Source organism: Odocoileus virginianus, chromosome 6 (assembly GCF_023699985.2).
Source record: "Odocoileus virginianus isolate 20LAN1187 ecotype Illinois chromosome 6, Ovbor_1.2, whole genome shotgun sequence".
NCBI lineage: Eukaryota > Metazoa > Chordata > Mammalia > Artiodactyla > Cervidae > Odocoileus > Odocoileus virginianus.
In genome coordinates, this window is record NC_069679.1 from 78,889,605 (window position 1) to 78,905,081 (window position 15,477).

Sequence of the window (15,477 nt, forward strand, 5' to 3'; positions counted from 1 at the left end):
AAAGAGTTGGACATGACTTAGTGACTGAAGAAAAACAACAGTACTTCTCACAAAATAAGTTTTTTTTTTTAATCCACATCACTAAAAAGGCAATATTCATAATATAAAGTTTATACTCAAGTGTAAGTCACATAATCAGAATAAAAAAACAGTGGCCCAGAGTTCAGAGCTACAGGTTCCCAAACCCTTCTCAGAAACTAGTTTTATATCCTTAGGTAAAATTCAAAACTCCCAGGATCTCTTTCTCACCTACAAAATAAAAAGTCAAACTTCACGATCTCTAAAACTGCTTCAGTTACAATATTTCTAAAGCAGTAGGGAAAAACAAATACCTGTCACTGTACAGAACATCAGTTCAGTCACTCAGTCGTGTCCGACTCTTTGTGGCCCCATGGACTGCAGCACACCAGGCTTCCCTGTCCATCACCAGCTCCTGGAGGTTGTTATACTACAGAAAGTATGGCTTTGGGATGACGTGCATGTGTGCTCAGTCATATCTGACTCTTTGCAACCCCATCGACTGTAGCGCACCAGGCTCCTCCGTCCAGGGAATTCTCCAGGCAAGAATTCTAGAGTGGGTCACCATTTCCTCCTCTAGGGGGTCTGACGCAGGGATAGAATACGCATCTCCTGCGTTGGCAGGCAGATTCTTTACCACTGAGCCAACTGGGAAGCCCCTTTGGGATGATACCAAACAGGAAAATCCCTAAATAACTTGGAAACATATTTTTTTATATATTGATATATAATCTTAATCTGGAGAAGGAAATGGCAACCCACTCCAGCATTCTTGCCCGGAAAATCCCATGGACTGAGGATCCTGGTAGGCTACAGTCCGTGGGGTCGCAAAGAGTCGGACACAACTGAGTGACTTCACTCACTTCACTATATAATCCTAAAATTTAAATACTATTGACCAAATAATACCAGTTTGAGATCTGATATATTTCTGAAACCTAACCTGCTTGTTACTTATTCATTGGTGATAGTTAACCTGAGGAAGTAAACGGAGTAGGAAAATGCAGCAGGTCTAAATACTTCCTTAAAAAAAAAAAAAAGATACTTATTGAGCATTTAGCCAAGCCCTTTCTCTGCATCCAGGAATATTTCATCAACCCCAAAGGAAAGATCTCTGGGGTGCATATTCGCTACATTAACATCCCTGAATGGCTCGCAATGAAACAATCTGGCAGTCAGAAGTGCTTTACCAAGGAAAGGAGCACTCTTGATAATGAACATGCCCAAGGGGCTCCCATGTACTTGAGGCATGCAATTCTAATTTTCCCTTCAGGAGCCCCACAAGGAAATGGCAACCCACTCCAGTATTCTTGCCTGGAGAATTTCATGGACAGAGGAGCATGGAGGATGTGAGTCCATGGGATCACTCAGATTCGGACATGACTAAGTTACTTATTTATGGTAAATACTAAAGATGCAACAAGGAATGGGAATGACACAGGTGTTCCCACAGAAAGCTTACAGATTAGAGAAAGAAGAGAAGAGTAAATGGGAATTTCAACACAGTGGGATAAATGCCAAGAAGGAAAAGCTCTCCATAGGCAAAGAAGCGTATCAATTCACTTTGTGCATCTTCAGAGAATAATTAACACCAGTCTCCCAGAATTAAATGTGCTCTGTAAACAAGAGTACCAGGGCTCTTGTGATGAGGAGCAGCTGACACCAGCTTTTTTATTTACTACCATAAACTGATAACTTAAGATCTGAGATCAAGTGATGCCTGCAAGTAGTGTGGTTCCATTCTGAAAGTGAGTGCCTGCTGGCTCTACAGCTGATGACCTGTCCGTATTTTCTCACTGAAAGTCTTTGCTACTTCTCGTTTCGCTCCATGATTTGAACCTAAACTCTGATTTATGCCTTTGTCCCTGCTTCTCTTTAGGCCTTCCTGTCCAGGTGAAATTTTCTGGATATTAATCCCTATAGTGGAAACTCTTCCAATGCTTCTGCTAGCTTGCTACCTAGGACTGTGCATGCCTGTCTATTCCAATACAAACCATTGACTGGGGTCTTCTAGTTTGAATGGAAATCCCTAGACATCTCCTTCTCCATCAGCCTCTTACATAACATTAAATATTACTTGCATATTGTCATCAAAATATTTCTTGAGTCTGTCCCTTCCAATGAATTGCTACAACTTCCTAAATTAGAAGTTTCACCCTACCTAAACCAGAGACCTGGGTCTCACCGAAGACCTCTTAACTTCTTGCATTTGGTCTTCCCACTTGTAATCCACCTTTCACATCACTATCAGAGTGATGCTTCTAAAATATGAACATATGCTCTCCTGTTCAAAACTCCTTCGTGGCCCCCCACTAAATGCAGAGCGACCCAAGCTTTTAAAATGGCATACGATGCTCTTCTTGATGGATCTAAATACTGCCTCCTTCTAGAGCCTCGTCCTTGACATCCTCTGTCTCACGTTTTCACAGTGTTATGTAGTACTGCCAGATCACTTGGTGTTTCTTTGGTATTTATCATGCTGTTTCTCTTCCAGGCCATTCCTACAATTGTGTACTCAATATGCATATTCTTTCCTGTTTACCTGGCTGGCTGCAAGATCTATCCGTAGCATCTGCCTCCAAGGCAGCTTGTGCTCACCAGTTACAGCTCTTACATCTAATATTGAAACCATCTACAGAAGTGTCAGTTTTTCTAGAGACAACGTGTTCCTTAAGAGGAAAGATAATTTTTTTTTTTAACATTTATTTATTTGGCTGCACTGGGTCTTAGTTGCGATATGTGGGATCTAGGCCCCTGACAAGGGATGGAACCCAGACCCCCTGCATTGAGAGGGTGAAGTCTTGGACCAACTGGAACAACAGGGAAGTACAGGGATCATTTCCTAATTCATTCTTATCTTCACAGCATGTAATGGGAGTACTGAGGCATAGTAGCTACTTAGTAAATTCTCAGTTAAGCTGATTAAAATGTAGCCTCTAAATGCTTTGTCAGGGTTTTTTGACAAAAACAAATCCCTTGTCTATGGGAATGCCCTGCTTTACTTAACAACCATCTCAACCCTCTTCCTCTCTGTCACGCATTATTCTTAGATTTATTTTATCTATGAGCCAGGTCCAAATCTTAGTTGGGTTTCATGTTTATGTTATGTTACCACTGCCAACAAAGCAACAGGAACACAATTTCCACCCAGTCTTAATTCTTCTAAAATTAACACTAAAAGAAGAAATTCATTTGGCAGATTTATGAAAACAATTACAAAATGCCATCAGAGGTCCTTCTAATACTGCAAGACGTCAACATCGACTAGCTGAATAGCAATTCTACTTTCCATATAGCTTTTGTCCTTTGACTTCAGATATTATCTTCAATACTTATAGAGCTGTCCAGTCATGGTTCATGGGAATTACAGTACTGTAGCCCATCAATAACCTGGGCCATCTTTCTAGTAAATAGATTCAATTCCTCCGTAGTCAGTCGGTCAGGGTAGTACTGCTTATCACGGCCTTTTTACACTGTGGAGCTACAGTTGCCTCATGCAGCGTTAAAACTCGTCTGATCGGAAGTTCAACCCCATTAAATGATAAGGGAAAACAGCTCACTCGCTCCCAAATTAAAGAGCTATGATTAAGAGTCATCTCTGGCTCTCATAATTTAACTGAACAACAACAGTGAAAACTTTCTGTTCAGAAATGATAAAGATTTTAACTTGAAAGGAAATTCCAAGTACATTGCTCTTGTTGTCAGAATTGTGGAGTTGGGAAAAGAAAAAAAAAGAGAGAGAGAGAAATGCTTTATTAATGCACAGAAAACTTCTAGCTAAAAAATTCTGAGACAGCAAAACATGTATATTCTAAAATTTCTATGCCAGCAGCATAAATACAAGTCAGGATTGGCTTCTATAAAAATGGTGAGGTACACACAGGATCACAGTATTGAAAGTATGAGAGAAAATTTTATAAGGTCAAGTAAATTTCAATGTTCAATCATAATACTGTTAATTTCTTATGAAGAATTTTTTTTAAAAAGAAGCTTCTCTAATGACTATCTGGTTTTCTAAAGTAAACTCTGTCTTGTACCACCTCCCACCTGTACCTTACTCATGAATCTCAGGGCCTTATTCCTATTGACTCAAATATTCATCTTCTTGCCACTGTTATACTTACTTAGCCAACTGGAGAACTTCTACATAAGTTTTTTATGACTGAGTTTAAACATATTTTTGCAGAAGCCTTCTCTGACATGCTGGCAGCATCACACCCTTCCATCCTCCCAACACAAACACTGTAGTTCTTCCTTCTTCTGTATTCTCAGGTCAATGTTTACCTATCTCTATAACAATATAACTCACATTAAGGATTTCAAGGATATCTAAAATTTGTTTATAATTCCATTTTCCCTATTAACTTCCATGGCTTTCTAACACATATCCCCAATGTCTATACACAAAAAAATACATGATCAATAAATCTTGGCTAAATGAAAAAGACTGGCTATATTTAAATGTTAATATACATAATCGTGGGCTTCCCCTGTGGATGGTAAGGAATCTTCCTGCAATGCAGGAGACCTGGGTTTGATCCCTGGGTTGGGAAGATTCCCTGGAGAAGGAAACAGCAACCTACTCCAGTATTCTTGCCTAGAGGGTTCCATGGACAGAGAAGCCTGGTGGGCCACAATCTATAGGGTCACAAAGAGTTGGACTTGACTGAGCGACTAACTGATACTGATACACATAATGGTAAGAACATTCATTGTGAATCTGACATGGCATGTAATCCATTCTCCCCTTCTTTATATCAAAAAAGAAGTAAAAGTGTCAGTCGCTCAGTCATGTTTGACCCTTTGAAACCCCACAGACTGTAGCCCGCCAGGCTCTTAGGTCCATGGAATTCTCCAGGGAGAATACTGGAATGGGTTGCCATTTCCTCCTCTAGGGATCTTCCCGACCCAGGAATGGAACCCACACCTCCCACATTGCAGGAAGATTCTTTACCATCTGCCATCAGGGAAGCTAAGAAAGTCACTTATCTTAATGAAAACCTCTTTGCTCATATTTTTAAATAAGGATATTATAAAAACTTAAAGGTTCTGTCATGCAATAAAATCCTAAGTTAGAACACAGTTGGTAAGGTTTATAGTACAGTTGGTTTTCTTATAGAATTTAAATGGGATGGAAGATTTTAGTAACTTAAAGCAGAAAAAAACTACTCTAAAAAAGAACGCAAGTGCTTAAGCATTGATAATTTCATAAACCAATATCTACATCTTATATGATCACAATGTTCTATATATTTAATGAATTTCCAAGTTAATCTGATATATAAAGACAGCTGAAAACTATCACACAGTGTAGGAGAATCTTTTTGCTAAAATTAACAAATTGTTCAACATTATTTTTTGTTACCTTCCATTACATTTAAATCATGATGTCAAAGAATCATGAAACAATCAAGTTATCTTCAGAACACACAGCTTACCCTTCCCATTTTGTAAATGAGAAAACATACCCAGAGAGGTGAAGGATTTGCTCGAGGCACAGAGATATTTGGCAGCTTTGAGCTAACACTCCAGAACCAGAATGTAAGTATATATACACGAAAATGAGGACTGGTTACAGCTTCCCTGACTTTTGTGCACCTCAGCTTTCTCTCCCAAGAAAAAGGTAGAGGAATTTGTCTGACAATCAAATTTCAATATTTCAACAGTTTTACTTTCTCATTTATTCTCTCATTCCATGCCTGTATATTTAAGCTAATTTTTAAATATTAAACTAAAAGAACATGGAGGTTTCTTGAATGCATTACAATGGTATCTTTCCCAGTAATGAAGTATTAAGGCTTTCAAATGTTCAGTTAATGTCAAAATACACGACTAGGCCAAATAGGATGCCTTGAAGGTCATAAACATGATGAAAGCTTTAGGATTCCAAGATTAATTACCTTGCTCTCTGCTAACCAGCGATGTGGGTCATAATTAATATCAGGACTAGATGAAAAAACCTACAAAGAAAGAGGAAGTCATCAATTAGAAGTAGGTACCTCCCTGAAATGAATTTACATAAATGAAGACTGTACACCATTATATCCAAAAGTTCAGTCTCTAAACCTAAGGGTTTAAAAAGAAAGTTCACATCAAGTATAAAACCAGTTCCAAACCATTATTTATTTAACGCCTATTTATTTAAGCATGTATATATGTATCAATATATGTATACATCAGTATGAAAACATGTATGAATGTATGTATTGACACTAAATATTTAGCTCATGTATACACATATGACTCAACTCTCAAGTGCTACTACTTGAGAATCTCAAGGCTCTTGAGAAGCTCGAATCTCTGAGGCTGATCCATGGAGTTCTGCATGGCAAGCAGCCTCACTTACACCAGTTTACTTCATTTTTGTGTCTTTTCCTCAGTCTTGTTTCAGATAATGTATTTCACAGTGAGTCAGATGTAATTACATAAAACAATTCTTTGTCTCATTTTTCCTTCTTCAATTTTATACTATGAGAGCTATTTTGTCTCATTAATGGTTGTGTAGAACTGACAGAACCTAATCAATATAACTTCACACCTACATTGCTTTGTAATTCATGATGGTAACAAAATTCTACAATAAACAGGTTGTCTACACTAGATGTCCTGAGCTCCTTCATACCAACTCATTTATAAAATTACTGTCAGCTGGTTCTGCCTTATTACTGATAAAAGTGTACTCAAAGTTTGTCAGTCACTTCATAATTGTAAACACAAAAGATTTTTCCAATTTTTCCCTTTGAACTTTGTGCTATCCATGAAATTTTTGCATCGGTTTTTCCTAGAAATTTTCTGCTTAAAAGTACCTTATCCCTCTGCATGCAATGTCTGTTTCTATCTTCAAATACTTCTATACTTCTTGATGTGAGTGCTCATGACTGCCCTAAGGAATAGCATTAGGTAATTCATTTAGATATATGATTAATGCACAACAAGCGCTGACCACATGCCACGTACAAGAGTGCTGTAGTCTCATATAACCTTTCTATCATCCATTTTTCTCATTATCTAGATCTCACTCAATTCTCAGGCCTTTCTGGCTTTTTCAGTGAGATTTTTCTTAATCTCTAGTTCACAGTGCTTTCTTCGTTTTCTACCTCTCTACTGTGTTGAATATTTGTAACCATCCATTTATCATTGATTATATTGTTCTTTATTACTCTTTTTCATTGACCTATGTCATCATCTCAAGTCTTCAGACCTAAGATACAGTACTCAAGATTAAAGACCAAAATAATCTGAAATAAAACAATGTTTATATTTTGCAACATGCTTTATACATTTATATATAGTTTAGTGTTTAAGAAAATAGTCACTTAATCACTTATAAATGGTGTGACTTAATTGTTCTCTAAGCTGCAGGTTATCATCTATAAAGTGAGTAAACTACCTCATGAGGCCAGGGTATAAATTAAATAAAATGGGTGTTATCACAATATCAGACATACAGAACACCATTATCACTTCACTACTAACTGCATATCAAGATGTAATTATCAATAAATACACTTCAAAGTCTATTATGACAAGAGCACAAAGTCTATTAAGACAACAATTATTTGTCATAAAAAGATTAAAGAAATAGAAGCCATATACTTGGTAATATGAGTACATTACAAAAAACTCTCTGCATAATAATGAGAAAAATCAGTTGATCCTGCTATCTTGCACTACTAAGTGCAAGATATGATACACTTGTACATCACATTATGATGTACACCTTCTATATCTTTTTTATTTTATCTTCATAATAACCCAACTTATAAATAGGACATGAATTCTTAGAGCGAATAAAGATTACATAACTCATACAAGGTCATACATTAGCAATTTGGAGAGTTGCAATTTGAATCTCCATCTGTCTTGATCCAAAGCCTATTCTCTGCATGCTCTACAAAGAAATGAATACTCTGACCAAGTGTTAGGGGAAAATCTCTAGAATTACCAAAGATTGGTCTGTGAAAATATTGTATCTTTAATTCAGACACTTTTCTAATTGTTCCATAAGCGTCTAACAACAGATTTTCAAACACTGCATGCACTTACTAATGTGGAATAAGTAATAAATATGGTGGCTGAAAAAAGAAACTATAATTAGAAATAATGCCAACATTCCCAAAAACTTTTCACAGACTCTTTTGTTGCATATCTCTTATTTGGTCCATTCCATAATAGTCAATTTCTACATAAAATGGCTGAAAATTTCATCAGCAATATTTCAATAATCAACAAATGACCAGGAATGATTGGAATTACTTCATTTCTGAAAATATTTTACAAAGACCACCAATCTCACCTACATTTCTGAACTACAAAACAAAAAATCAATTTTAATAAACACTTTGGTGGTTTCTGTGAAAGGAGGACAAATGTTATGTTCTTGAGTATTCCTTTGTTTTTCAATTTTATAGAAATGAAACAACAAAAATTATTAATGGAAAAAGATCCACAATTAAAAAAAAATGCATTCTTAAAAATAATCTAATGGAATTTCCATTCTCATAGAATAACTTTCCACCCATCACTTAGACTTGAATTAGTCTTTCTCCAGGTAAAGAGGTATAAAGACCCATTACCACCACATTCTTGAAAGCCTATTAAAGAATAGGGTACTTTTCATAATAGTATGTTAGAAGGATAATTTGAATCATATAAAGAAATAAAATATTTAAGCAATGTACTACATACACACTATGCTTTAGCTTGTAATTGACCCGTTTTAGTCTGTAAATAACAAGATTTATATATAACGCAATCCAAATGTTCCTATTTTTATATCTCTACTTGGCTGAAAACAAGCCATTCTGACATAAATTCTTAAACACAGAATAAATATTCGATAGTAAATCTGTGCATCTTCTAGATAAAATTATGATTTCAAGGGTTTAAATATATGTCAAGTTCTAAATAAAAATAAAGCAGTATTAGATAAGGAACAGAACAAACGAACGTTATAACAGAACAGAAAGAGTTAGTTTTCCCCTAAAGCTAATTACTTCTTGTATTTGGCTCACAGTCCTCTCAAATTGACATCTGAACTTTAAAAAAAAAAAGTGTACAAAAACATATATTGTAGAAATTCCGTCAACTTCGCCAAATTCTGCCAGTTGAAATATTTCCTTTAAAGCTGAATCCTAAAGCGCAAGTGGAGAATATCATTTTATGTTCTTGAAAACATTATTTAAGAAAAACAAAAAAGATGGGTAGAAAAAAACAGGAAAAAAGAGGGGAAAGTAGTTCAGGGAAGAATATTTTATATGAGAAAAAAAGATGAATGACAAAATATTTGAAAAGATTAAAAAAAAACTTAATGCATAATATGATAATTTGAATGCTATTATATCATCAAATGAAATAACTACAGGAGGAAATGATGGGCTAAACTATAATGTACTGTGGTCATACCACACCAAAGCACTGCAATGCTCTTTATATATAACTTAGCAGTACTAGGACCTAGAGTGTAAGGAGGTACTTACTTCAAGGAGTTAAGAACATCCATGATTACTTCTGTTTTTATTTATTATTTCACTAGGGCTACAAATTTAGTGGCAATAATCCATTTTAAAGACAGGAAAACTAAATAATAAAATGCAATTTGTTTAAACAGGGAAGCAAATAGCATGGTAGATACTTCTTTAAGCTCCAGAGTTAAACACCCAATATTTGAAGTCTTAATTCTAGCTTTAGACTAGATACATGGCCAGGGGCAAGTTACTTATCCCCTTCAAGTTCTGCTTTCTCTTGCCTAAAATGGATTTAATGTGAGTGTCTAAAGGACAGGGTGGTTTCAGAATGGAGAGAGAATGTATATACTGTAATTAAAACAGTATGTGAAATATAGCTAGCACTCAATAGGTGTGAGCCAGTAATATACTAACAACAATAAAAATGGCCTATGATAATAAAAAATTCAAAATCCAGGCTTCTTGACTTGAAAGATTTCTCTAGTAGGACATTTTCTTTTACAGAGTGAGATACGAGCAATTCAGTGTAGTACCAGCATGAAGCAACTTTCTTTCGCCAGGACTGTGCAGTAGATAAAATAGCTCATTCTAAAAAGTGTAAGATGTTATTTTGTTCCATAAAATTCTCTGGAATAAAAATGTGATGACCAGGTAACTATGCATTAAATCGTGTAATTATATATTAGGAAACTAACTGAAAGGCACATAGCAACTCGTAATTACTTTCAATTTGTCCATTGAGTCCCTAGAGAACGTTTTACAAGCTGCATCAATTTCCTTTCCTATCACCCCAAGGATGGATTCCTGTTCTGTCTCCAGACAAAGAAGTTGATCCTTGAGCTGCAATCTGGCCTCTTCCATCCTCCTACGGTGTTCTTCTTCGTTGGTTATATGTTTTTCCTAGAGGCGTTGGTCAGAAATAAAATCAGAGGTTAATTATTAAGTGAAGACAAGAAACACATGTCATATCTGTACAACAAACCCAAAGAAGCACATTAAAAAATAGATCTGACTTTGCCCCTTGACGTTACCAAAATAACTTATTATTCTTTCTCATTAACTGATGTCAAGTAACAGAGAATTCAGAAGTACAATAATGAGTGAAATAGTGAGCAGATAGGTGATAAAAAAATACTACAGTAATTCTGCTACCAAAAGAAAAAAAAAGTTTTTAAAAATCCTTCACTGATTTAATAACACAGTGCCATTAATGGATCAGAGTAAAAGCCAATGTCACAAACCAATTTTGAGTTTGCAATAAATATTAGTAAAACACTCGAAAAGGCAAAATGTCAAGTAAGTAGGTTTCTTCATTTCAGGAAAAAAAAAAAGTGTCACTACTACCTTTATCTCATCAAAACACCATTTCAAAAGGTCTAAGTTTCCAAACTCAGTAATACTACATAAGGGCTTTGAGTCATGAAAATTTGATAGAGGTAAGAAAGACCTACTTATCAAGTAAGTAAATATACTTCATGAAAAGGAGATTCTCAAGAACCCTGTAAGAGATAGGATCCTACAAGGCTTGGGGATGCTCCCTAGTCAAAACAACTCCATCACTCAGTTCAGTTCAGTTGCTCAGTGGTGTCCAACTCTTTGCGACCCCATGAATCGCAGCACACCAGGCCTCCCTGTCCATCACCAACTCCTGGAGTCTACTCAAACTCATGTCCATCGAGACAGTGATGCCATCCAGCCATCTCATCCTCTGTCGTCCCCTTCTCCACCTGCCTCCAATCCCTCCCAGCATCAGGGTCTTTTCCAATGAGTCAACTCTTCGCATGAGGTGGCCAAAGTATTGGAGTTTCAGCTTCATGCTAGTCTCCGTCATTAGGGTTGCACAATTTCATAAGAAATTCATTAGAGACATTCAAGTGGTATTGCACAAGGCTTAGAGGAAAAGAACAGAATTACTACAATTGTAAGGATAAACAGAAGACCAAAAAGTCACAATGTCTGGCTAGCTTTGCCTTCAGTCATCACACAGTAGCCTAATGATCTTCACCTACCCTAGTAAACACAACATAAGCAGGAAGATTATATGGTCAACCAATCAACTTGAAAGGCTTTTTCAATGAAAATTCATCATGAAAGACAGAATGGTATTTGAGCAGAATAATCACACATGAATTTCCTAGCAGTTCAATTTACTTAAAAAAAAAAAAATTTACTTAAAAAAAAAATGAATGAAATACCCTCCCTACAAAAGAACAGTCATTTCACAGCCTGACTTCTGCTCTTCTCTCCCACCTCATCTCCCTCCTTTCCACTCTCTCATACTTGCAGCTTCTCAAGAACACCTACATGTGTCTTCTCTAGCCACACCTCATCTGAACAACTCACTCTGAAATTGTGTTATTTCAAAATGGAGCTAGCAGTCCTGAGAAGACGTTTACCTTCATGAGTACGTCTTCCTGGCCAGGAGCTCAACTGTGTAGACTTAGGAGCTGGAGCATCACTGCTTTCTGGGGCTCTGATGCAAGTCGTCTCTCAGCAGTCGAGCACACTAAGCTCATAGGAGGCTTGCGGACAGACTAGAACACCACTCAGCTCACTATGTTAGTTTACAATGAGAGCCGTGACTGCATACAGGTCAGAGTGCTCATGTCAGTGCAGACCAGCATGCTCTCTCCCTGTAGACCAATCTAGCTGGGAAGGCAAATTATAATCAGAATGTTGCTTAATGAACTGGAAATCTGACCAGAGGAGTCTGTTTCATGAAACAACATTTAAATGGCATCACACTAATGGCAGCCTGGCATGTCCAACTACATGTCAGGGCTTTCAAACCACAGTAACAAGCGTGTCCCATTCTCTTGGGTAGAGTCTGGATGGAGATTGTTCCAGTACATCTCCCTTTCTCCTTTGTCCACACTCAGTTTCTGCTCAGACTCTCCCCCCTGATGGATATGGTATCTTTTCAGATGATACTCTGCTAAGTCTAACTTCATCGAGAAACCTTTCACAAAAATTAACATCGTGGCCTGGCTCTGACAGTAAGGGATGATCTCATAGTTTTTTACTAGAAAGAAACCTTACTGCCAAGTCCTTAGTTGAGGATACTTGCCTCTGTATTGTTATACACCTACCCACCTATGCTTCTTATCTTTCAAACTTTCTCCTTCAAACCCCAGTCTCCTTTCATTTGTATCTCCCAATGCAGAAGGTTCCCACAGTACATTATGTATACCACAGTTTTTTTAAATGCAGTAAACTATAATAAAATTATTTGGTCATGCACCTGATTCCCTTAGTAAACTGATAATTTCAGGAGACCACAAAACATATTTACAGTCATCTTTAAACTCCTCCACTTTACTAAATAAGTGATTTAAACATTTTTGAAGACAAATTCAACACTGTAAAGGCCATTTCATCAATTACCATGCAGATCTATATACTCAAAGGCCACTGAGGTGTGCTAGGCTTCCTCTATACAAAGAGTCCTCCAATCAAACAGGCTGCAGTGTTCTCGTTGCAGGCCTGTGGTGCGATGTTAATAAAGAAAATACTCTATCAAGGGTGGCTGACATACTTAGGGAACAACCGTTCATACTTTAAATCCACATGATTCACAATAGTGTTCTAACTGATTTTTCTTTTCTCTTTTCCCTCATAGACATCTTTCTTTTTTCCCTTGTCACTTTTCTATATTCTCTGATACTTGACTCATTTAAAAGAAAACAAAATTATTTCCAGATTTTTATAGTCTTAAGAAACGCTGATCCTGTCAAAAAGAATCTACAAGTTCAATCACTTTAGCAAAGGCTGGAAATTTCATTACCCACTTCACTATCCCCTGCGAGACAGCATGCCATGTCCAGTCTCCCTTTGAAGTAGAACTCACAGAACTACAAACTCACATGAACCTTAGTAATAAGTGGGTTCAACTACCTGCTCTTTCAGGATCCCCTTCTGTGACATTTATGACAGATGGTCATGCAACCCCTACCTACATGACTAACTCGGGTTTCAAGGAAGAGTACTTGACAAAAATGCAAAAATCTTTCCATGAGTCTAAGCGCTATCCTCAAAAATTAAAGCAAATAAGTGAATCCTCCACCCCTACTAAATCTTCTACTGTTCCAGGTAAAGGTCTGTGTTTCTTTTATTTAATTAGCTTTCAGATGCTGCACCATACTGGTTCTCTATCCTTTCTGCATGTCCTCCAAGACCCTAAATTTAAGAGTTATAATAAATAAGCTCTTCCATTCTGTACATAAGCAACTGTAATTTAATTTTTTCACTGGCTCTATAAATCTTTATGGAATGCCTACTATGGCAATACACTCTTCTGAATGCCAGGGATAGAGCAAATGAGATAGATAAGCCACCTGTTCTCACAGAGCCAACAAATTTCAACACTTCTGTTTTATCCCAGTTCTTCTGCCTTGAGAATATCAATTTGAACACTAACTGTGGCACCCAAAGAATTAGCTGTTTTTCCCTGTTTCATGTTTCAGAAATAACTCTACCAATGCAGTGTGTGTGTGTGCTAAGTCGTGTCCGATTCTGTGTGACCTTATGGAATGTAGCCTCCCGGCTCCTGTCCGTGTGATTCTCCAGGTAAGAATACTAGAGTGGGTTGCCATGCCATCCTCCAGGGGATCTTTCTGACCCAGGAATCAAACCCCATGTCTCTTATGTCTCCTGCATCAGCAGGTGGATTCTTTACCACTAGTGCCAGCTCAAGAAGCCCACCAATTGGGCAAGTACAGCTAATTCTTTGGGAAGAAGTTAAAACTGGTTGACATTAACTCAATCAACCATCTCACTGGGGCCACATAGGTTAATAAAGGCAAATGGCAATATTTAGGCACTATGATGGCTATTCTGTGGCCTTCTAGTGAAATTAGAGGAAGAAGTAATTCTACAACAACATGAACCAAAAGCTACCATATTTCTAGAGAACCAGAAATAAAAGAAGGTATTTCAGAGACTATTTAAAGATATGGAAGACATAGATAGTCCAAGTTCAATGTTTCAATGTGAAAGGACACAAATGCTTGGTTCTTAGGACTATAAGGAGATTCTTCACAGGGGGTAGGGGAGCGGGGCTAGATGAAGCTGACTATAACAGTCTATATGATCCAAGACGAGGGATATCAAAAGACCAGGACTGAATCTGAGAAAGAACCACCTTAGAAAATAAAAGTGAAAGTGAAAGTCGTGTCCAACTCTTTGCAACCCCATGGACTAGAGAGTCCATGGAATTCTCTAGGCCAAAATACTGGAGTGGGTATTCTTCTCCAGGGGATCTTCCCAACCCAGGGATTGAACCCAGGTCTCCGGCATTGCAGATGGATTCTTTATCAGCTGAGCCACAAGTGAAATAAACCCACCTTTAGTTTTATGCATAAGGAAAGCAAAGTTCAGACAAAGAAACCTGACGAAAGTCAAAGAGCCAATAACCCATAAACTAAGTCCCCTGACTTCCTTACTAGTGCTCTCTATTCAAATACTATAAAGGTTGAGTTCTTAAAACTGGAGTTTAGAAATCCATGTGAAAATCTCAAAAAAGTTATCAGGAGGTTATATGGGGACTAATGTAGTCATAAAGTAGAAGGAATAACTCAAAAACATTTTTGAATGAGCCTTATCACTACAAATGAAAACATATGAAACAATGGCACAAGAAAAGGGAGGTAAACCACAACAAGAGGGAAAACCACCAAGCAGGTACAATACCCTAAATTTTTATGGGCTATCACTCTCCTCTATGCTGGAAATATACCTTGTATACACATAATCTCCTCTAGATTTTAGTTAAAAAGTATAACTAATACCACACTAAAGGTATAGTTCTATGGTCAAGACAGCAGAAGTTTCCTGATGCTTCCACTTAAAGACAGGAAAGGCTTACATTGTTGACATTTGCCTCGACAGGAAACAAAAATCATGATACTCACAATGTCATCATACACATACACACACACACACACCCCACACAGACACATTGTTGACTGGCTTAATCATTGAACCTATAATTCAA

The 15,477-nt window shown here is 37.1% G+C and overlaps 1 protein-coding gene across 9 annotated transcripts in view; it reads right to left on the bottom strand.

Moving 5' to 3' along the window:
• CEP128 (centrosomal protein 128) overlaps positions 1-15,477 on the bottom strand; it is a 484,062-nt gene that overhangs the window by 248,421 nt on the left and 220,164 nt on the right. For all 9 annotated transcript variants that reach the window (XM_070469726.1, XM_070469720.1, XM_070469725.1 and 6 more), the window contains 2 exons: positions 10,209-10,385; positions 5,919-5,978 (listed from right to left, as the gene is read on the bottom strand). In XM_070469726.1, coding sequence (XP_070325827.1) covers positions 5,919-5,978; positions 10,209-10,385 — 237 coding nt within the window. The remainder of the gene's footprint in view (positions 1-5,918; positions 5,979-10,208; positions 10,386-15,477) is intronic.